The sequence below is a fragment of the Anabas testudineus genome, chromosome 18 (assembly GCF_900324465.2).
Source record: "Anabas testudineus chromosome 18, fAnaTes1.2, whole genome shotgun sequence".
Classification (NCBI taxonomy): domain Eukaryota; kingdom Metazoa; phylum Chordata; class Actinopteri; order Anabantiformes; family Anabantidae; genus Anabas; species Anabas testudineus.
In genome coordinates this window covers 20,923,247-20,948,683 of record NC_046627.1, presented here as the reverse complement: position 1 = coordinate 20,948,683, position 25,437 = coordinate 20,923,247, and the positions used below count along the sequence as shown (strand labels likewise).

The following is a 25,437-nucleotide window of genomic DNA, read 5'->3' as shown; positions in this document are numbered from 1 at the left end:
CCAAACTTTACATAATGCAGTCAGACAAGTACAGTTCTCCTGGCAACCACCAAACCCAGACTCTTCCATCAGATTGCCAGATTGAGAAGCGCGATTCGTCACTCCAGAGAACCTTCTTCACTGCTCTAGAGTCCAGTTGCGGCGTGCTTTACACCACTGCATCAGACACTTTGCATTGCACTTGGTGATGTATGGCTTGGATGCAGCTGAGCGGCCATGGAAACCCATTCCATGAAGCTCTCTGCTCACTGTTCATGAGTTAATCTGAAGGTCACATGAAGTTTGGAGGTCTGTAGCCATTGACTGTGTAGGAAGTTGGCGACCTCTTCGCACTAGGCGCCTCAGCATCCGCTGACCCCGCTCCGTCAGTTTACGGCCTATCACTTTGTGGCTGAGTTGTTGTCGTTCCCAAATGCTTCTACGTTCTTATGATACAGCTGAAACTTCACTGTGGAGGAAATGTCATGACTGGATTTGTTGCACAGGTGGCATCCTATCACAGATCCACGCCAGAACTCACTGAGTTCCTGAGAGCGACTTATTCTTTCACAAATGTTTGTAAAAACAGTCTGCATGCCGAGGTGCTTCATTTTATACACCTGTGGCCTTGGAAGTTATTGAAACACCTGATTCTGATTATTTGGATGGATGAGTGAATACTTTTGGCAATATAGTGTATATACATGTAGAAAACTAAGCAGTCCAGTAAAGTGTTACCACAGTCCTTCAAACTGAGAAACTGGACAAACTCCTGACTCTCTGCTCTTCTCACTATTAATAATTTGCTTCAATTGTATCATTCAAACAGAGAAAGTCGTGTACTCACAGAATATCTTCAGCATCCAGAGCAAGTATCACATCGTCACATTCAATACTGACTCTGTCTCTGTGTTTTTGAGAACTCTGTTCACTTTGGATCAGGAAAAAACTGAAAGAGAGAACTGTGTGAAAAAGACGTCACTTATCAAACGGACGTGTCTGTATTTAGTTTGACCACAGAAAACTTGTGTGAAAACAAGTTCGCACTTCCTGCTCAGCTATTATTAATATGAACTGTTTTCAAAGGAAAAGACACGGAGAGAATATTAAAGAATTAAATAAAAGAATTAAATAAAATAAACATGAAATCAGATAAAACTGTGGTATTATAGACAATAAGTCATGTTATACTGTGTAGTGTCCACTGTCCTTATACAAATGTAAAAAACAAACTAACAGTATTTCAGCTGTTCCTAAGACTGCACTATATGACTACTTCCTACTTCCTCTGTTTGTCCACCACTACTATGTCCAGTTTGTTAGTCATTACCAGTTTCTCTGTCTGGAAGTCCCACAGGATCTTAGCTTGGTCATTCTCAACCACCTTTGTGTTCATTTTGACCTTGGACTTCCAGATCATACTCGGCACAGATGTTCCTGTACACTATGTCAGCCACTTGGTTATGGCGTTCCATGTCCACCCTGTCTGCTAGCATCTTGCACCCTGCTGTTAGGTGCTGGATTGTTAAAGGGGCCTCTTCACACAGTCTGCACATAGGGTCTTTACTGGTGTGATAGACCTCAGCCTCTATTGATCTCATACTTAGAGCTTGTTCCTGTGCTGCCATGATGAGTGTCTCTGTGCTGTCCTTCAATCCAGCTTTGTTCAGCCACTGGTAGAATTTTTCAATATGCACTGATCTAAACTCACTTTCATTAATGATCACAGACAAATCAAAATGATCCAAAGACCTGGTTATTCATGTCCCACTTTAAATCAACAGGATTTAGATTTCAGATTGTCTGACTGCAGGTTTGTCTGTTTCTCACCATCTCAGTCACGAAGTTATGAAGCTGAGAGAAGGTTCAGAATTCAGGATAAGGTGTTTACACACCACAGTATCATGGTTACAGGTTTTCAGATCCCGGTTTCATGTCTGGGCTTCAGTTTGTTGTTTTCTTCCATTATTCTAGTAGCTTTGTTACCACTCAAACTACTTGCTGAAGACGTCTAGGACCCATTTGACCACATCTATTTTATCGAGTAAATGCTAATGCATCCCTGATAATGATGTCACAGGAAAATACTAATAATATCAGTACAGGATGTGGTGGTTGTTTAGATGAGGCTGTGTCAATGCTCAAAACAGAAAAAAGATAAGGAGAAAACAGCATGAAGATAATCACTGATGGTGGTGGTTGAAGCGCCAGTGAAACAAGATACTTTGTTTAGATTTGGGCAGATGAATCTGTCAGTTCTGCTTTTGTGACTCTTTATCAGAATAGAACTAAATATACAAAAATTTTGATCTAAAAGAAATTCCTTCAAGCTGTTTCTGAGTTATAGCATTGATGAGAATGAGACACACATGGCCACAGTGACCTTGACCTTTGACCTACAGAATCTGATCACTTCATCCTTGAGTGAGTTTGTGCCAAATGCGAAAAACAAAGATTCCCTCAAGGTTTTTCTGAGACATCCCATCCAGAACAAGAATTGAATACACATAAGGTCACTGTGACCTTTGACCTTTAGCCACCAAAACCAAAACATCTCATCACATAGTCAAAGTGGACAGTTGTGGAAAATTTAAAGAAATCTCGTCAAAACATTCCTGACATTTGAGTTCACAAAGACTGCATGAAGGTGAGGTCACTACGACGTTGACCTTTAACCTTGGACAACCAAAATCTATTAAGTTCAACAGTACAATTTGACATTTTTGCCTAATTTGAAGGAATTTCCTGCACATGTTCATTAGATATGGAGTTCAAAGAATCAGGAGGCTGTACAGATGGACAGACTACCTGAAAACATGACACCTCCAGCTCTGACTGTCGCTGGCATAAAAAGTGCAGAGTGCAGTAGGTTTGTTATCTATAGTAAAATCACCTTGTAGAAAAGAATACAATTCATGCTGTGCTGTGTGTTTTTTGCGTAATTCTATAACTATGTAAAGAATCAGGAGCATGTCCCAGATGACTGTAGAAGCAGTGTTGTCTACTGTGTAATGAATGATTCAAAGAATGGACGTATTAGTTTGTTGGTGTTTGAACATTTTGCAAACAAATGAGTCATTTGATCATTTCCTGTTTCAACCTGTGTGTTAAATGTGTGAATGTGAAGTCAGAGCATATCTACAAAACAACCACCACTTCCTGTATTGATGACATGTTTTCCTGTAATGTCTTTGTCAGATACACATGAGGATGCATTAGCGTTTACTCTACAAACTTAGGATTCAATCACCCAAAACACATCTTAATACCAGGTGTAAACAGGATAAGAGAGTAAACATAGCAACAGTAAACAAAACCAATACTAAGAAATGAACTGGGACAGATAGAGACAGCAGAAGAATTAGAGAGCAGCTGAAAGACTCATGAAACAACTGAGGTTGTTTCAGATTGACATCAACTCAATACCTCCACATACAGTACAGTATGCTGCACCTGCAGTCCAATCTGTCATCAACTGATCTACATCTTTACCAGAAGAAATAATCAGCAGGACACTGAGCACACATGCTTTTGTTAGGCTGGTAGCAAGTATCACCATCTTGTCCATGAGTTAGATACTTCTGTTCACATGGAGCCATTTCTGATGAACATCTCTGACTGTTGTTGTGTAAATGAAGAGGTGAACCAGTAAAGAGCAGAATTCAACATTTGGACTAGAAAGCACACACAAACTATTCAGTTGACTTTATTACAATGGAAAAGCTGCAAATATCAAACCAAGGATGTTGTTTTTCATGTTGTGATGATTTCCATTGGTTTGTTGACAGAGATCTCTTTATTGATCTGGAATAAACCAAAGTGACTGAGACTATTTAGGAATCTGAGAAGACATCAGTTCAGATAAATCCCAATATGAACATTATGTTATCACTGCATTATTACCAAGAGCTGCTCCTGGTTTGACTTCAGAATAAACTGTTTCATCTTTTCAATTTTCCTAAGAACAGATTTAAAAAAGTTCAGTACATATTTTAATAATAAAGATATTAATTTAAATGTAAGTAACATCTTAATTTACACTGGTAAAGTCCAGATTTATACTGTTTTCCTCTGCAGTAAGTATATCATGTACAAAACAAACTGAGAGACAGAAGATGAAACTTACACATTATTAACTTCCATTAGTTGGAACAGGTTGAACTGATAGTTTGATAGTAAAAGTAATTTAAGAAAATGTAAAAAACATCTATAAAATATAACTAATGATAAAACATTATAAAGGGAACATATACAAAGTAAGTTAGTTAATGGAGGATATAAGCAGCACTGCTGAGGCTGAGTGAGACAAACTATAGCTAGATTACAGCTGGGAGGGAGCTGCTGATTGTGACTGTGGTTGTATCTCGGCTCCAGTTGTTATTGAATCTGCTCAGTGTGAATAAAACTATATGAACCACTCGGTAGAGTTAAACAGAGCAGCAGATCACCTGCAGCTACAGAGAATAGCTCAATATAATTATTCCTCCTTTTACGTACCACAGTCAACATATCGAGGATTTTTTCTCCTTCTCCTACTGAAGACCTCCTCTTCATCACTGTCCAAATTTGATGTCATCGTGCCTTGCACAGCATCTTTGTAGGTTTCTGGAAGTGATTACATAAAAGTCAAGTGGATATAAGAAATTTTCAGACAAGGTAGAAATAGTGCCTTGCACACACATTCTCAAATACATACACGTTACTTTTTATTGAGAAATAATGTTTTAGATGTCTCTAAACGAAGTAATATTTTTAAAGTGTTTCACAAAGCATTTTGTGAAACAGTGGTGGGTGGGCCTTGAACCACCTAGTGCTGCATGTGTTGATAAATTTGTTGAACTGGTATCTTCAACTCATTTGAAAATACTAATTCAATCTGTCTTTCCTAACTCTCCACTATCTTTTAATATGTGTGTTATGTACAGTCAGAGAATATATTATTTAAACCCCAGCTGATTTTGTAAGTTTGCCCACTAACAAAGAAATGATCAGTCTATAATTTCAATGGTAGATTTATTTAACAGTGAGAGACATAACAATAACAAAAGAAATCCAGAAAAATGCATTTCAAAAACAGTTCATGAATGAAATAAGTATTTGATCCCTTTGCAAAATGTGCTTTAGTACCTTTGTAGGCAATCACAGAGGTCAGCCGTTTCTTGTAGATGGCCTCAAGGTTTGCAAACATTTTTGGCCCACTCCTCTCTGCAGATCCTCTCCAAGTCATATTTCGTGGCTGATGTTTGGCAACTCAAAAATTCAGCTCCCTCCACAGATTTTCCATGGGATTAACGTCTGGAGACTGACTAGGCCACTCTATGACCTGATATGCTTCTTATTTAGTCGATCCTTTGTTGCCTTGGCAGTGTGTTTTGGATCATTTTCATGCTCATTTTTAATGCCCTGACTGAGGGAAGGAGGTTCTCACCCAACATTTCACGGTACATGGCCCCATCCATCCTCCCTTTGATGCAGTGCAATTGTCCTGTCCCCTTGGCAGAAAAACACCCCCAAAGCATAATGTTTCCACCTCCATATTTGACGGTGGGGACAGTGTTTGTGGAGTCATAGGGAGCATTCCTCCTCCTCCAAACACAGCGACTTCGATTTCACAGAATTCGATTTTGGTCTCATCTGACCACAACACTTTCACCCAGTCTTCCTCTGAATCAGTCAGATGTTCAGTGGCACACTTCAAACGGGCCTGTAGATGTGTTTTCTTGAGCAGGGGGAACAGCGCTATTCTTCCTTTTGTGAATAATCGCACCAACCATCCTTGTCTTGGTCTTGTAGCCAATTCCAGGCTTGTGTAGGTCCACAATCTGGTCCCTGACATCCTTGGAAAGCTCTTTGGTCTTGGCCATGGTTACCTGTATATGATACACCTGGGAGCCAGAGATCTTGCTGACTGATAGGGAATCGAATACCTATTTCATTCATGAAAATACTAATTAATTTATACTTCTTTTTAAAATGCATTTTGTCTGGATTTTTTGTTAATGTTGAGTCTCTCACTGTTAAATAAACCTACCATTGAAATTATAGACTGATCATTTCTTTGTTAGTGGGCAAACTTACAAAATCAGCTGGGGTTTAAATAATCTTTTCCCTGACTGTATGTGCAAGTTCCACTGTATGATTCGTTTAACACACTTGACCCAAGTGTTCAGCAGTGGGTAGGGCTGATTGACTTTCTTGCTTTGATTCTTTGGTAAATGTAACGTATGACAGGGTGCCGAGGGAGGAGCTGTGGTACTGTATGAGGTCGTCGGGAGTGGCAGAGAAGTACGTCAGACTAGTTCAGGACATGTATGAGAGAAGTATGACGGTGGTGAGATGTGCTGTAGGTCAGACAGAGGAGTTCAAGGTGGAGGTGGGACTACACCAAGGATCAGCTTTGAGTCCCTTCTTGTTTGCTATGTTGATGGACAGGCTGACAGATGAGGTCAGACAGGAATCTCCCTGGACAATGATGTTTGCGGATGACATTGTGATTTGCAGTGAGAGTAGAGAGCAGGTGGAGGAACAGCTGGAGATGTGGAGGTTTGCTCTGGAAAGAAGAGGCATGAAGGTCAGTCGTAGTAAGACAGAATACATGTGTCTGAACGAGAGGGATCCAGGTAGAAGCGTTAGGTTACAGGGGGCTGAGGTGAAGAAGGTGCAGGAGTTTAAGTACTTGGGGTCAACAGTTCAGTGTGATGGGGAGTGTGGAAAAGAGGTGAAGAGGCGAGTGCAGGCAGGTTGGAGCAGGTGGAGGAAAGTGTCAGGAGTGTCAGCAAGATTCAAAGAAAAGGTCTACAAGACAGTGGTGAGACCAGCTCTGCTCTATGGGTTAGAGACGGTTGCAGTGAGAAAGAGACAAGAGGCTGAGATGGAGGTAGCAGAGATGAAGATGTTGAGGTTCTCCTCAGGAGTGACCAGGTTAGACAGAATAAGGAACGAGTACATCAGAGGGACGGCTCACGTTGCCTGTGTTAGCGACAAAGTCAGAGAGGCCAGACTGAGATGGTTCGGACATGTTCAGAGGAGGGATAGTGAATATATTGGTAGAAGGATGTTGGAGATGAAGCTGCCAGGCAGGAGGGCAAGAGGACGACCAAGGAGGAGATATATGGATGTCTTAACAGAGGACATGAGGTTGGCTAATATGAGGGTAGAAGATGTTCGTGAGGTGGAAAAGGATGATTCGTTGTGGCGACTCCTGATGTGAAAAGCCAAAAGAGAAGAAGATTCTAATTTATCAAAATTATTGAACATTTTTGATTTAATGTTTTTATTATTTTATATTTTAAAAGATTTCTGTCCAAATTAATTTGGAAGATGAGTGAATCAATGAATGATTACATAACAGTAAAAAAAATAAAAATAGGTACAGTAAAAAGAACAGACGCTATCCGAGTAATTAAGTAACCAAGGTAAAAAAGGATAGTAGAGAAAAATTAAATCTGAAAAAGTTGTTTAGTAAATGCCACTTACATAATCATGAGATGTTGAAGACAGCCTCCTAGCCACAAACATAATAACTGCAAGTAGAGATATACACAGTACAAAAGCAGTTTTTAAGAGGGTTGATAGTGAAACCTCTTTGTGTCCAGAATTAGATTCGCTGAAGCCTGGAAAAATATAAAAACATATTGTTATCAGATTCATTCATTAACTTGGGTGAGTGAAAAGTTGTTTTGTGCTGCTCTTTGAAAACAATATGTTATACTTACATGCTGCTGCTGTGCTTTCAGATACATTATTTGTGCTGACGTGGTTGTTGCCGCTGCAGACAACTCTTCTGTTGTCAATAGAGATGGTGATGTTGACCTTACTCAGTGACTTCTGGGTTGTTCTGCAACTGTCTTCATCACAGAAAGACCACAGCCAGTCGTCCTGGATGGAGCAGTTGACTGAGATATTGCAGACTCCAACAGACGGGTTGGAGTGCAGCACTGATGTTACTATGACAGGTCTAGGAACCATTTCTGCAACACGACCCCACACAGAAAAATTTATGATGCATTCAGAAATTAAATAGCACCCTCTGTTGGCCACCAGCTCAACGGTGCAGTGAAGTCTGATATAGATTTTTAATACAGTATGTCAACTATGTGAAAATACATTGGGATAATTTGGAACATAAGAATAACTTTTTGAGCAGGTGCTTCGCCCACACTATGAACCAATGCAATCAATACCTGTTTTTGAATAAAAACAAAACAAAACAAAACAAACAAACAAAAAAAAAAACATGCAGCTTACAGCATTTGCATTTATTTTGGCCATGTTTGTTCCATTTCTTAATGTTGAGTTTAACTGTATATTCCCTTAAATTCAGGCATTTGGACATTTTCTTGTATCATCCCCTTATTTGTGTTTTTCAACAACCTTGTTAAGAAGTTTTCTGGAGTGTTCTTTAGTCTTCATGGTGTAGTTTTCGGCCTAGATACTGTTTCATCAGTAAATTGAACTTCTAGACACAGTGTATTTATACTGTTGCATACACTGCACTTATGTCCATATAACTTTACAAATAGAGTTTGATTTAATAACTTATTGTGTGATTTCTTAAATCAATGTGATGGGGTTGATTCAAGGAAAAATTATTCATTGCTGTAAAAAATGTATTAAAAGGAAGGTGAATACTTTATAGGCATTGTAAGAGCATTAAAGCGGATTAAGGTATTAAATAGAATTTACCTTGAACAATGACTCTCTGCTCTTCAGATACTGAACGGTATTCGGAGTTAACATACGAGAATGTATAAGTTCCACTGTCTGTGTCAGTCAGCTCTTTTAGGCACAAGGAGAAGTTTCCAGGAAAATAATCCACTTTGTTCTTATACTTGGGTTGATTTCATCCATAGCAATAACATTTTTCTCAAAACGCCACTGACTTCTTTTATATGATGTTGATTTTCTAACATGTAGACATACTGAGGTGTTTTTCAGTTGGTAATGAACCACTGGAGGTTCAGCTGCGATACCTTACAAGAAACATCATAAGAAGAGAGAATGTCTTAAAAAACACTACTGCACCTTAAATATTTAATCTTACATACAAAATACAATTAAATTGTCACAATTTCAGCCTGGCACCTGCCCTCCTATCTCCCTCTGTTCTCTATCCACCAGCCACTTCTCTCCCTGTGCTCCCAGTGATTAATTGCACATTGACTCCACCTATGTTCCCCTCTCCCTACAAAAACTCTCGTCAGTCCTAACCCCTTTTCTGCCTGTTTTTGTAGTGTCTATTGACACCTCCCTTAGTTCCCTGTTTTGTGTACTTTTGTATAAATAAATCTAGTTTTCGTTCATGCCTGCCTCGTCCCTTTTCCCTTACTTTGACAGAAATGTATGACAATAGTAGACTTGAATGTCAAATTAATCTCCTTCCTAAATAAAAATATTTTTATTATTATAATTAACCAAACATTGGTCAAACATGCATAGTTGCCTGCATAAAAATTTTATTTCACAAAAAACACATTTATTAACACTGCATGAGAACACATGAGATTAAATTACCTAATATTACCATATTATATTACCCATCATTACCTTATTGTATCACCTATTAAAAATAAAAGATTTCCAACATTTAATTGTTAGAGACAGTTTCTTTGTGAAACCTCAGATTACTGTTATTTAATGTATAAATAATAATCTTCATTTTACCTGCAATAATCCAGCAACTCAGAAGAAGAAACATTTTCTGTCCACTTCAGATTGTTGATGGTGTATGAAACTGCTGAACATGAAGCAAAGTTTTTTAGTATTTCTGGAAGTCTGGTTCCTTAAATTAGAAAAAAGTACCACTTTGAAAGAACTTGAATCCATGAAATAGATATGAGCTACTTGACAGTTGTCTTTTCCAGTCGCACTCGTTTTTATAGGACATGTTTTGTGACTGAATTCTCTGACTAATATGAAACTACAGCACAGCAGTGTTAAACTGTAATGACACAGGGAGACTTTAGCCCTTTAACTTACACAACTAACATACACCTGTGTGACTAAAGCAACTGTTTATAATACTGCTCATTTTAAAATAGTCTTATTTTCCTGAGGTCCGTTAACCTATCGTTTAACTAGCTCTTCAGTTAGCCATGGCTTCTTCTTCTCCTTCACCCTCTGCTTCTCCTGCTCTGTGTGTCTTATGTTTAGCTTCTCCTCTGCCTCCTTTAGTGAAAAGGGGATTTGTAATAAATGTAACTTATTTGCTGCATTGGAGGATGACTTCTTGAACTATATTTCAAACACAACAACAACTGTTTAATTGACGTCATAGTTAAAATGTTCATGGTTAAAACATCAACTACAGTTTTCACTTTGTTGTGTTGAAGCTTGTTTGAAGTCGGAAATAAACAGGAAAAAACATTTCCTGTTAAATTTATTTACTCTTCACACATTCTATGACAGCTCTCCCCTCTCTTTTTCTATTTCTTTTCTTTTTTATTGTTTATTGGCTGCCTTTCTTTTGGGAACACGACGGGGGATCCTCTCAGTTTCACACGTGGCTCAATTGTTTACAGCGGAGACCAGCTGTTAGCTCTGCACTGGCCCAACGTTCCACCTAAAATACAGAGGAAAAGGACAGGCTGCAGAGCAGGATGAAAGCTCCAGGAGACGAGACTGAGGTACAGACCATATGTGCCCTCCATTATTACGAGAAATGTCGGTTCCCTCTCCAATAAGATGGACAAGCTTACGGCGCTGACCTAGTTTTGGCAGGAGTACAGGGAATGTAGTAGGTAGATGATAGCATTATCCACCTGCTGCACCGGGTGCTGACTCACCTGGAGGCTGCCGGAATCGCTGTGAGGGTCATGTTGGTTGACTTCTCCAGCGCCTTTAACAACATACGACCGGCACTCCTGGGAGAGAAGCTGAGAAGGGCAGGAGTGGATAAGCAACTGATAGCATGGCTAACTGATTACCTCAATAACAGACTCCAGTATGTAAAGCTACGCAACTGTGTGTCTGAGGTGGTAGTTTCCAGCACTGGGGCCTTTCAGGGGACGGTGTTCTCACCATTCCTCTTCACCCTGTACACCTCGGACTTCACATACAACACCAGCAGTTGTCATCTCCAGAAGCTCTCAGATGACTCAGCAATTGTTGGCTGTGTGTCTGAGGGGAACAAACAGGTCAGTCATCATGAACTTTGTGGATTGGTGTGAGCACAACCACTTGTGCTTGAACACCAGTACGACAAAGGAGATGGTGATTGACTTCCGGAGGAGGACACTACAACACAAACCGGTGAGCATTCAAAGCTCGGATATTGAGATAGTGGACAGTTTTAAGTACCTGGGTTTTCACCTAAACCATAAACTGGACTGGACTGACAATGAATGATGCCCTGTACAAGAAGGGCCAAAGTCACCTCCACCTTCTGAGAAGACTACGGTCCTTTGGAGTGTGCAGGCCTTTTTATGACTCTGTGGTTGCCTCTGCTATACGCTGTGGTCTGCTGGGCTGCAGGCAGCACAGTCAGGGACAGGAAAAAGCTGAACAAGCCAGTTCTGTCCTGGGCTGTCCACTGGACTCCTTGGAGGAGGTGGGTGAGAGGAGGATGTTGGACAAGCTGACTTCCATTATGGACAACACATAAAGGAAGCTGCGGGGCTGCTCTGGTCTCGGCTGCTGCTCCAGTCCCAGCAGCCACCATCGCAACTGCTCCAGTCCGGTTTCCGGGCAGGTCGATGCTCACGCTGTTGTTTTTGTTTTTTGATTCTTGTGAGAAATTTCTACAACACTGGAAATAGAGATTTACAAGAAACCCACCCACACTGACCAGTACCTGTTGTTTGACTCACATCACCCACTAAAACACAAAATAGGAGTCATCAGGACTCATAGAGTACAAAACATCCCCACCTCTGCAGATGCCGAAAAGAAGGAAGACAGCATTTGAAGACAGCTCTCAAGACCTGTGGATACCTCAGGTGGGCCTTCAACAAGGTAGCAACCTGTTCCAGAAAAAGAACAAGGGAACAGTTGGAGTCCCAGGTCCAGTGCAACAACCTGGTCATACCTTACATGGCTGGGGTTTCAGAGAAGCTAAAAATGATTTTCAGAAAACAACATACCAACATATTCAGGTTCTGAGGTGTTACTCCCCCTGTGCTGTGCTGTCCTGCTGTGTAGTGGGTGTTTCAAACCCACCAGCACATTTAGACAGAAACCCTTTCACCCCAACGACCGGACTCCAAAACAAAATATGAGCAATGTAGTGTATGCGGTCCAGTGCAGTGAAGAATGGTCTGAACTGTACATTTGAGAAACCAAACACCCACTACACAGCAGGACAGCACAGCACAGGAGGAGTAACACCTCAGAACCTGAATCAGCTGTGTACATTCATCTTAAGGACAAATCGCACTCGTTCAAGGACTGTGACGTCCAAATATTGGATAAAGAGGACAAGTGGTTTGAGAGAGGAGTGAGGGAAGCCTTGCATGTGCAAATCAACACCCCCTCTCTCAACAGATGTGGAGGACTTAGACACAACCTGTCTTCTATTTACCATGTTACCCTTTCATCTATCACCAGTAAGACCAGAACCAGTTCACACCTGCACCAGGTTGGACATACTTAATGACCCAGATAGGGGTTTTAGGTGTTGGACAGAGGTGCGACTTTTACATCCTTTGTATCCTCCCCATCATTTGTTTCACGTAACGAGCCTATTCAAGCCAAAGGGTTGGACTAAAATCAAACCTGGAGCATAGATTTGTGGTCTCTAACCAACTATCGTAAGTTGAAGAAGCTACTTGGATGAGGAGAGAAACATTTCAACTTCCAAATGTTATGGAGAAAGCTCATGTGGATTTTCAGCTGTCTTATAAATAACATGACACATTTCTCTGGTGGTAGAACACTTTAAACACTTTCAAATGAATGGAATGACATAATAATAATAATATAATAATATAATATTGAAATCTCCTCATAATCTCTCTACATATACACAAGTTTCTAATCTCATAGTTGACATATCTACATGATGGTAGCTCAGCCTGAATACACTGATTGTGAATATATGTACATGTAGAAAACTAAGCAGTCCAGTAGAGTGTTACCACAGTCCTCCAAACTGAGAAACTGGACAAACTCCTGACTCTCTGCTCTTCTCACTATTAATATTTTCCTTCAATTGTATCATTCAAACAGAGAAAGTCGTTTACTCACAGAATATCTTCAGCATTCAGAGCAAGTATCACATCGTCACATTTAGTACTGACTGTCTCTTTGTTTCTGAGAACTCTGTTCACTTTGAATCAGGAGAAAACTGAACCATCTAAAAAGAGACTACCATGTAAAAAAATTTCACATCTCAAACTGTGAAAAGTGTGAAAACATGTTCACACTTTGTGCTTAGGTACTATTAATATGAATTGTTTTGCAAAGGAAAAGAGACAGAATGGTAACTTATTAGATAAAACTAACATTAAATCAGATGAAACTGTGGTATTATAGACAATATACTATAGTATATATAGTCATAAATATGTGTCATTTTCAAACAGTGTAACATATATTTTACATTGTGTGTTAATTTGTGCATGTTATACTGCGTAGTGTTCACTGCCCTCACCGCCTTCATATTTCCTGTATTGTGGTGAATGTGATGTCTGTGTATGTCTGAAGACTGTGTTTGTACATAGATCATGTGTGAATGTATAATACTTAAGTATATCAAAATATTTAATTTAATTGTTGCATTGTCTCCTTGTTTTATGTGAAAGGCCTGATTTTACATATATACACATACATATTTAAACCTGTTGTACATCATTCAAAAACAATACAATATGTGTGAATACTGCAGCTATGCAGTGAGATAAACTCACTTTTAATAATGGTCATGAACATGTACATATCAAAATGATCCTGTTTTGTCATATTTCAAAACTGAGGTTGCTGCTGCTGATTATGAGTAAACTGGATATTGTGACATGATGGTAGTGCTGCCTGGAATAAAAGCACATAGTGGAAGAAGTAAGCACAATAACAAGAAAGTTAAACAACAATCACCATAGTACCACTCACATACACTTTGCTGCACCTGTGGTAAAATCTGGTTCATCAGGATTCAGAACAACCAGGAACCTAAGCAGATGTTCTGTTATTAGTAGACATCATCATCTGAAACACAATTAAATTCTTCACTAGTTGACATTAGTCCTAAAATAAACATTTGATTTATAAATTGTTGTTCTGGGCGACTGTGGCCCATTTGGTAGGTTTACAAAACCCAGGTTGGTGGTTTGACTCCCGGTTATGGTCACATGTTAAAGTGTCCCTGGACAAGACACTGAACCCAAACCCTTGATGCCTCAAGGGAGCAGCCTTTTCACAATGGAATTTCCTCAGTGGGACTAATAAAGGTTTCTTAAAAAATAAAGTAATGAAGTAATAAAGTTCAGCTTCTTACAAACAGGTAAAACCACAGAGAATCATTTACTGATTAAAATGACTCCCAGTTGTTAGTGATCTGTGGAGCAAAGTCATGTGGTAGTGAAGGCAGGAAAACAGAGCAAAGGTTTGCAGAGGGGGGAGGTGAAAGAAAGAATCTTGTAACATCTGCTGCTAGAGAGGATATGACTGAACTGACATTTATACAACATGGAGGCATTTGTGTGTTTGTACTTACTAAGACATTTAGACCTGTTTCTAGTTTCTTCATTCATTTGTTTTAATTCATTTGTGATAAAACCACAAAATGAAAGTGAGTCACTGCATCTCCATCTGAACACTACTGTCAGCTGCTGTCTCCTCCCTACCTCATCCCCACCTCCTCAAAATCTAAACCATGGTGGACAGCTTGTCCAGGTGAAGAGGAGGAGACAGAACATTCATAAGACAGCTACATCAGAATCACCAGATCCACCTCAGTGTTACTATTACTTCACCACTGCAACCCTTCACAGACAATAATCTTTCTGACAACATCAACATCAGTGCAGCACTGCAGCTACCAAGCAGTACTCACACCACAAGTCTTTATCAATAAAACCAATATTAGTAACTACCAACAAAACCACCATCATCCCTGTGAACATGATGACTGAAAGCTTATCATTTAAACTTGGTCTGTAGCAGCCACTGTTAAACATGATGACACCTAAAAACACAAATTCACACACAAAAACCTTTTTTTCCACTTACCTAGTATTGAGCACATCTTCCATATGTCTGGTTCAACACCAAGGTAACGCCACACAAACTGTTTCATAATGTCAAACACTCTGAAATTTAAACAAAATATCGAACAACATCCAAGCCTCAAAAAAGTGTCTCGTTCCAAACATGTCTGAGCTTCAGTTTGTTCTTTTCTTCCACTTTTCTAGTAGTTTAGTTACCACTCAAACCATTTGCTGAGGACGCCTGGGACCCTCTTTGACCACATCTATTTAATAGTGTAAATGTTAATGCTTGCCCACAGGAAAATACTAATAAACACTAATAATATCAGAACAGGATGTCGTGGTTGTCTAGATGGGGCTGTGCCAATGCTCAAAACAGAAAAAATAAATAAGAAAACAGCATTGAGATAATCACTGATGGTGGTGGTTGTTAAGATTCCTTAAGGTTTTCCTGAGACATCATATTCAGAACAAGAATTGGATGCACATGAGGTCACTGTGACCTTGAACTTTGAACTTTAGCCACCAAAACCGAAACAGTTCATCACAAAGTCCACGTGGACAGTTTGAAGAAATCTCCTCAAAGAATTACTGACATATCAGTTCCTTATATCTTTAACCTTGGGCCAACAAAGTCTATTAAATTCATCAGTCTAATTTGATATTTTTGCCTAATATGAAGGAATTTCATGCACTTGTTCCTTAGACTGTACAGATGGACAGACTACCTGAAAACATGACACCTCCAGCTCTGGCTATCACTGGCATAAAAAGTGCAGAGTGCAGTAGGTTTGTTATCTATAGTAAAATCACCTTGTAGAAAAGAATACAATTCATGCTGTGTTGTGTGTTTTTGTGTCATTCTATAACTATGTAAAGAATCAGGAGCATGTCCCAGATGAATGTAGAAGCAGTGTTGTCTACTGTGTAATGACTGATTCAAAGAATGGATGTATTCGTTTGTTAGTGTTTGAACATTTTGCAAACAATATTCAGAGTCATTTGTTCATTTCCTGTTTGTGTGTTAAATGTGTGAATGTGAAGTCAGAGTGGACACTGGTGCTACAAACACCCACAACTGTGTTTACCTTTTTTTTTTGAGCATCTCTACAAAACAACCACCACTTCCTGTATTGTTGACGTATTTTCCTGTAATGTCTTTGTCAGAGACGCATGAGGACGCATTAGCGTTTACTCTACAAACTTATGATTCAATCGCCCAAAACACATCTTAATACCAGGTGTAAACAGGATGTGAGAGAGAAAACATAGCAACACTAAACAAAACTAATACTAAAAAATGAACCGGGACAGATATAGACAGTAGAAAAATTAGAAAGCAGCCAAAAGACTCATGAAACAACTGAGGTTGTTGCAAATTGACATCAACTCAATACCTCCACATACAGTTCAGTATGCTGCACCTGTTACGTCTTGCACCATCTTACACCAAAGCAACAGCTCCTCATATTCTTCTGTAACTTCTATATATTTGTCAGTATCAGTAACAGCAGCTGGTTGTGGTCTCTAACCAACTATCCTCAGACTGAACAAGCTACTTGGATGAATAGTGAAACATTTAAGTAAAGTAAAACACAATCCCTGATCTCACAGGACCTTTTCTAAAACACAATAAAAACTAAAATCTGTGATTTGTCAACTAAACTAAACTGGTTTAGATTGTAGCCAATACAGTTTGTCTGTTGAGGAACATGTGAGCAGAACGCAGTGCTGAAGAAAAACAAAGAGATTTGAGACGAGTGGGAGTGAAAAGGATGAGAAATGAGTAGATTAGAGGGACAGCACAGTTAGAGGAAGGATGCAGAGTATATCAGGAGAAGAATGATGAGGATGGAGCTGCCAGAAAGGAGGAGAAGAGAAAGACCAAAGAGGAGGTTCATGGACATGGTCGGTGTGACAGAGGACCAATCAGAGAACAGAGTGAGATGGAGACAAATGATTGGCTGTGGCGAAACCTAAAGGGAGCAAGAAGAAGGAGAGGTATCAAAGATGAATATCAATGTTTTTTAAATGAACCTATTGTATGAAAATGAGAAATTCCAGTATCATCACAACCCTAATTAGTACTAACTGTGACTGAAGCATTTAAAGTATTAGAATAGATTTAGTAAATTTCATTTTTAGAAAAAGGACATTTGGAACTAAACTGGTTCCAATTGTCAGCAAATGAAATGAAGCTTAAAGTACAGAGAAACTCAGTGAAACATGTTTGTGCTTTTCAAGCAGACTGACTAAAGAATCTCTCTGAAACTAGACTGAAGTGAAACACAGTGAAACTTGAAATGGGTCAAACTGCTCTAATGCATCGTTTACATCAAGGAATACATGGACATAGATCATCTTGAAACATTGTAAAGAATATATACAAATAAATATTGATAAAATAAAAATAATCAGGTTTTTATTGTGACTGGATCCAGATTACAGTGAATCATTCAATCACTTACACACACACAATGAATGTCTCATATCTGACACACATACTGCATGAAGAGCGGAGTTAGAACAGAGCAAGAATTAAAAACTGCTTTTCAGTGTAACTATCTTTGGTGGTGCTGTTTTTAATGAGGAAGTAGATGAAGAAATCGGATTTTTAAAACTTAAACACCACAAGAAAACAGCAGAGTCAGGAACAAACTAAGTGAAGCCACTGAGAGATGAACAGTTGACATAACATCCTGTATGTGAAGAACTGATGGAAAACACAGATTTTCAACCTCATGTGGGGACATGAAAAACCCTGCTGTGCTTCACGTCTAATCTCTGCTGATCTCCTCTAGATTAAACAACACTTTCCCTACATCCACACCTAGTGGGATCTCACCATGAACACACTTCTCAGTATTTGTTCAGGTTTTTCAGGTTGATAGTGTCAGAGGGAAAAGACTGAGGGATGTGTTTAGTACATAAAGCATTTAAAAACAACTTACTACTGGAAATATGTGTAAAAAGGTAAAAATACAAATAGAAAATACATAGTTACATACTGTACATATATCAGCAGGATATGTAGTAGATCAAACTACATATACACAGTAAACGTGTGTGAAAAAGCTTCTCTCTGCACCGTCACCTCTGTCCTACTGTACAACTAAATGATCATTTAGCTGCTGTTTGGAACATCCAGCAATCTGTGCTTTGTGCTGAAATAACAGAATATGTACATCATAATCTTATGAGCATGTGTGATGATGTGTTCTGTTGTGTCATTTATTAACACATTACAGGACAAACTACTGAGCATGTTGTCATGTTTTCTAGCAGAGATGCTCACAGTGGTTTTATTAAATACTGTCAATCATTTGTCTTTGGTTTGTTTTCCTTACAGGCCTGATAAAAAACACAGAAACAACATGGAGTTATCAGAGATGGAACCATGCTTTCTGACATTATTATGAGTTATAACTCATTTAATTATTTATCAAATAAATCATCACCATAAGCTACATGGCAGCATTATTACCAAAAGACGTTCCAGGTTTGACTTGGGAATAAACAGGTTCATCTGTCGCTGCAGCAGAAGATTTTCCTGTGACCAGAAGTGATTTGATTAAAACATTTGTTTGTAAAGTCATAATTAACTATGTCTGGAAGTTGAGTCACGGCAACTGGACTTCCTTTAGTTAGTTGAAACGTTTCACTGCTCATCTAAGTAGCTTCTTCAGTCTGAAGATAGTTGGTTAGAGGCCGCAAATTTATGCTCCAAGGCTGGTTTCACTCCACCCCTTGCCCTGAATAGGCTCGTTAGGTGAAACAAAGGATGGGGGAGATGTGAAGGATGTAATGATCACACCTCTGCCCACCCCCTCGTAACACCTAAATGGGTCGTTAAGTGTGTCCAACCTGGTGCAGGTGTGAACTGGTTCTGGCCTTTTTGGGGATAGATGAAAGGGCAGCATGATAAATAGAAGACAGGTTGTGTCTAAGTCCTCCACCTCTGTTGAGAGAGGGAGTGTTCATTGGCATTGTACATCCCAAAGATCGGACTCCAAAACACAAGATGAGCAATATAGTGTATGCGGTCCAATGCAGTGAGGAATGCCCTGAACTGTACATTGGAGAAACCAAACAGCCGCTACACAGGAGGATGGCACAGCACAGGAGGAGTAACACCTCAGGTCTTGAATCAGCTGTGTACCTTCATCTTAAGGATAAAGGACACTCATTTAAGGACTGTGACGTTCAAATATTGGACAAAGAGGACAAGTGGTTTGAGAGAGGGGTGAGGGAAGCCCTGCATGTGCAAATCAACACTAAAGCATAAATTTGCGGCCTCTAACCAACTATCTTCAGACTGAAGAAGCTACTTGGATGAGTAGCGAAACGTTTCAACTAACTGAAGGAAGTCCAGTTGCCATGACTCAACGTCCAGATAACTTCACCTGGACGACTGAGAATCTTCACCGACATAATTAACTATGATAATATACTGAACTGACAGGTAGTCAGATATTTGTCACCAATATGTTTCTACAAAATGAACATGCATTAACAAAAAAGCCAGTAATAAATATGAAAGATTTACAGTAGTTAATTACATAAAACTACTACTTTATAAATACACATGTTCAGCGTGTCCAAGATGGTTGTTGGACAGCTGCTACAGATAAATACAGACTTTACCAACCTTTGTTTTTCTTGGTTTTTCCTTTTTTGTCTCTGTCGACCTGGGCATACACCAGACTGTCATCTGAAACAGAAACAACATGTTAGCATTGGTTTGTTCATCAGACTAATAAGAAATTATAGAATAAAAAGAAAAGAAATTTGAGATGTACATGTGTTTTTTTTTTACCAACCATATTAACCAGTTAACCAGTTAAATACAGTCACTCAACAGCATGTTTACATGGACATAGTTAACCAGGTTATTAAGAGAAATCAGGTTTCTCAAAATAACCTGGAACGAGTTTACCTGTACTCAAGAAAGCTGGTTACTGGAAATCCAGTATACATGCAGTGAAAGATTAATCTGATTCCTCCTCTGCCCTGAGCTGATTTTGAAATCATGTTTTCACAGATTTTAACTATATGGAGACAGAAAAGCTGCTTCCTGATCACTTTTTCCTTCTGTCTCTGTCTTTCTTAATATGTGTATCAAGAAATACATGTGGGGCGACTGAAAGTACTGTGAGAGACAAACAGTCACAGTGCTCCTTCCTACAGCGTAACCTGTCCTAATAAATAATACACAGTGAAAAGTTACTTATTTAGGCATCTACAGGGAACTTTGTGTTTGTTTCAGTTTTAGTTGGGTTCTTTGCAGACTCTATTTGTAAATTAAATTGCATCACTCAGTGTAATGATCTCTCCTTTGATCCAGCCAAACTCCTCAGCTGATAGTAGTAGAGTGGTGAGTGTCTGCAGCCTTTGTCCTGCACATGCACTCTTGTAAAAAGCTGATTAGAAACCTGGTTACACATTTGTGTGGCAGAGTAATTTGAGTCCTTGGGAAATCAGGATTCTTACTTTAAAGCTGCACATCACAAGGCTTCATCAGTTCTGTACTAAAACTAATATTGTACCTTAAAATGATCATTTTAGCTGTTTTTGGTAAACCCTACAAAATCAAATACTGAATAACTAAACAACTGAAAATAATACAAAAACGGAGCATAAATAATTAACAGGGTTGTTTATACCCAGTGTTTGGTGCTAAAATTCTATATTATGTACACCATAATACTATGTGCTCAAGCATGATGATGTGTTTTGTGAATCTGACAAATGACAAATTAATCAGTGAACCTTCTTTGTTTTGTTTTGTTTTCTGTACAGACCTGGTAGAAATCCACAATTTTGAGTTGTAAGTCATTTAATTATTTTTAATTAATAAACAGGTTCATCTGTCGTTGTTTGTTATTTGTTATTGTTTATTTGTAATGTCATAATTATGACATTACAAACAAACAATAAGACACTAAACTGACAAGTAGTCAGATTAATATCTCCAATATGTTTTATTGTAAGAAAAACAAACAAGTGTCTGTGGGAAATGTTCCTTACTTATAAAGATCTGGAATAATCACTCAGATCTGCCCTTTGAGTCCTGCTGTGTACTGCAGGAAATGTGTGCTGTGCAGGTTAAAGAGAGGTCAATCTGAGTCTTCTTTTCAGTAATGAGAGAGGGGATTTCCCAGTTAGAGCGTGTGTTTCTGTCGTTGTATGGTTGTGAAAGTGTCCAATAGGTGGCGCACTTGTGTATATGTGACCTTAGTTCAAAAAAGATCAAGCCTACAGGCGATAAAATAATTGGGCTTAGCTTCAAGTCACCAGAAGTTCAGACCCATGCAGATGGCAGATGAGAGGGGAATTGGTTGGAACAAGACATGAAATTAAAAATTAAACTCTGAGGCGTACTGAGCAACTAGTTGTGTATTTATAGGGTGACAAAAGTCAGTTTATTAGACATTTATACAGATGTGTCTCGGTATATTCTCGGACCCTTTTTTGCCAATAAACCTAACATCACTTTAAAACTCACTTTGCTGCCTCTTTGTCTGATTTTTGTGGTCACTCGTTAGTGTAGCGGTAACATCACTGCCTTCCATATGGAAGACTGGGGGTCAAATCCCATCTGTGGCCTATCACAAGTAGGGTTCCTTAAGCATGACCTCCTCACGATTAACCTGCCTACCCCTGTACTGACTTGTAAGTCACTTTGGATAAAAGCAGATAAAAGACATTTTTGACACGATTAAGAAGCAAAATGTAACTGAATTGGCCCAAAGGACAGAAAAACTGATTCTACAAAAAAAAAAGACTTATATTAATAAAAAAGACACTCAGTAAGAAATAAAGGTAAAACATACAGTATAAATACAAACAACTACTATTTTATCAATTCTGAACGCAAAAAAACACAGTGTCCAACATGATGTTTACAGATAGATGCAGACTTTACCAACCTTGATTTTTTTTGCCTTTTCCTTTATTGTGTCTGTCGATGTTGGCATACACCAGACTGTCGTCTGAAACAGAAACAACATGTCAACATTGGTTTGTTTAGTGATGAAAGAATCTGAATCTGCAAGAACATGGAAATATGCAGAATGTAAAAAGGCATTCAGTACTTAAAAGGCTCTAGATATGTGTAAAACTTGACCATTTCCTACTCTGGTAACATGTCATGGTATTATGTGTATGTAACAATCCATGGTGACTCAGAATCATTAACTGCATGTTGACCCATATTTATATTTAACCATGTGACACATTTCACAAACTGAGTACTGAGACTGTACCTGCAGTTTTTATTTTGACATCAGAGTAAATTGAGCTCTCCTCTGGTTTATGCTGCTTCCCTGTTAAGACAATCACATATATCAATAAAGAAAAAACATAATAAATGACTTTTTAAGACATGTCAAAGTATCTAGTTATATTTCTTGCATATACAGAACCCCCAAAATTATTGGAACAGTGAGGACAGATCCTTTATTTTAACATTTGGGTTTGAGATAAAAGATCAAGATTTCAGCTTTTATTTCCAGGTGTTTACATTTGGAACAGATATTAAAATTAGAAGATAACCCCTGTTGTTTAGCAGGTAACATGCTCAGATGAACTTGTATGTTTCGGATCATGAGTTGATCTTTTTCTCCAAACTTCAGACTTTCCATCATTTTGTTTTTTTTTCTTTGTCTCGTCAGTCTATAAAACTTTGTCCTTAAATATCTGAGCCTCATTTCTGTACTTTTTGGCAAAGTCCAGCCTGGTCTTACTTTTCTTCTTTCTAATTAGTGGTTTGCATCGTCTGATGTAGCCTCTGTTACCTAATATAGTCTTCTGTGAACAGTAGATTGTGGTACCTTCACTTCTGCCCTCTGGAGGTTGTTGTTAGGGTCTCTCTTTACTACTGCTATTTATTGTTTGAATAACAATAATGTAATGTAATTGGACACATCCAGGCAACAAAACACACCTGTCACCTTTTCTAATACTTTCATCACATGAAAAATAAAGGAACTATCCTCACTGTTCCAATACTTTTGGAGAGGAGTGTATTTGTAGCACTCACCCTTCTTTCCAAAGGTTTTAAGTTCAATGAGCGAATATGTGACATCATCAGATTCATCTGAAATATACAGATTATAATTTATTTATATTTATTTTATTTTTTTTTTTTTTGTTTGTTTTAAATAATTACAGTAAAGACATTTTAAACTTGGCTATAAAAATCATTGTTACTGTACCATTTCCAGCATTTTCACAGTCGTTCATTGATTCATAGATACAAGCCTCAACTACAGGAAATAATACAGTTAGATTACAGTAATCATCTATGTTCCAATGTAACAAACCAATATCACTTATGAAAGCTATGTGTTGGTTTTAAAGGTTTTAAAAACAATAAGTGCAAAGATAATGCATTGATTTTTTATATTTAATTAATCATAATCTGGGCTATAATAATATAGGTTTTGTTGTGTTTCATCTACTTGATGCTACTACTTGATCCCAGCTGTGCTCTGCATCAGCCTCTGCATGTGACTGCATTACATGCTGCTGCTTAATTATTTATTTCTATAATACAGTTTAAATGCAGACCATGGTTTTCACTCTGGTTGACCTCGTGATGTGTAGTGGAGCCCCCACTGCTCTCTGACTGAACTGGCCTAAAAAGAAATGTGATTAGTGGAGGTAAAAAGTACAGCTGTTAAATTTAAGATGAGAAAAGAACGTGTACTGACCTGATAAAACATGAATCTGTAACAAAAGACGTTTGTTGTTAACTTTTATGTCATAAGATCAGAATATAACTGTGATTTTGAATATTTCAACAGTAAGTACGAAGTAAAGATCTAATATCAGAAATATAAAAACTCACCATTGGAGTGTCTGAAGCGACAAAACAGGAGCAGGAGAACGATGAGTATTATTCCGCAAACCGCTCCAACGATCAACAACAGAAGAAATGAAGGACCTTCCTGTTTTGCTGAGACGACTGTAAATATGAAATATTAAGGAAGTCTTTACTTATATGGGACTGTTCTGTCAAAACTGAGTGTCAGATACTGTAAATTTGACAAAACTCCACAGTTTAAATAAACCATCTTCAGTAAATTAAATGAAATAACATACTGTATGTGAACAGAAATCCATGAAATAAGACGATGTATGCAGTACATCATTTTAATCCTGCTCAAACTTACCTGACCTGATTCTGTGGTGACACGTGTTGTCAAACTTACCTGTTGAGTTAACCTGAACTGACTGACTGTACTGGGAGTAGTAAACTGGTTCTCCTCTTCCTCCTCTGCACCAATACTGTCCTCCCTGTGAGACACTGATTTGTCCATTTGACTTGAAAACATCATCGTGTCTGATCAGGAGTTCAGAGGATTGATCTCCTCTGTACCAGTAATATTTCCAACCAGATGATGGATTCACAGAGCAGCTCAGAGTCACACTGCCCCCTACTGGAATGACTTTTTTGTCTGCGTTCAGTTCAGCTTCTGGTTTAGTTTCTATTCATATTAGAAGAAAGACATAAAAAAGCATTAGTGTCTTCATAAATCTGAGTAATGTTCTGTAAATGAACTAATGAAACTAAAAATAAATATGGCTGAACTCATTGTATCATGAATGCACAAATCTTTAAAATTATCACTGATCTGCATAATTTTTATCTATGTTTTAATAAAGATTATATTATTAGATTAAATACTTATGAAATGATGATTGGATTGATTAACCAGCATTATGCATTACTCAACAGATTTTTATTCAGATTTATTTAACCTCAGTAAATAAAAACTCTCTCGAAGTTCAGTGCTCTGTGGCAACTGGAGTCTGAGATTCTGGACTTGAGTCCAGAAAAAGTGTTTAACAGTGATCTATGATCAGAGCTATCTGATCTACCTCATGAGCCAAAACCAAACCACATAATGACAGAGAGTCAGAACCTTCCACACAAAAAAACCCCATTAAATTTATCTTTATTCTTGTAGTAAACATGAAGAGAAGTTTTAAATTAAATTATAGATAATTTTCATTATTTTCTTCATTGTTCTACTTACGTGACACAGTCAGTTTGATGACTCTGCTCCACTCTGTTAACAAATAGTCTCCTCTGCCCCAACAACTGTAGTCTCCACTGTGGGACTCAGCAGCTCTGTAGATCCTGTATTCACTTTGTGTTGGATATGTGTTCAGGTTTGTTGGTCTCCATTCATACGTCCACTGAGTACGTTCATGGTTCTGGATCCAACATCTGACAGTGATTGTTTCACCAGTGTAGATCAGAGACCAGTTGGGATCCAGAGTCACAGTGGGCCTGATGGAAACTGTTGAC

General features: G+C 38.4%; 1 protein-coding gene and 1 long non-coding RNA gene across 2 annotated transcripts in view; both read right to left on the bottom strand.

The window, feature by feature from the left end:
• LOC117153014 (basement membrane-specific heparan sulfate proteoglycan core protein-like) overlaps positions 1–25,437 on the bottom strand; it is a 328,715-nt gene that overhangs the window by 249,151 nt on the left and 54,127 nt on the right. The window contains exon 20 of the mRNA XM_033326552.1: positions 25,163–25,429. Coding sequence (XP_033182443.1) covers positions 25,163–25,429 — 267 coding nt within the window. The remainder of the gene's footprint in view (positions 1–25,162; positions 25,430–25,437) is intronic.
• Positions 23,199–23,851, bottom strand: LOC113157423. The gene is made up of 4 exons (XR_003298468.1): positions 23,834–23,851; positions 23,691–23,758; positions 23,336–23,386; positions 23,199–23,217 (listed from the first exon to the last, which is right to left on the bottom strand). It is a non-coding gene; the product is annotated as an uncharacterized LOC113157423 (long non-coding RNA).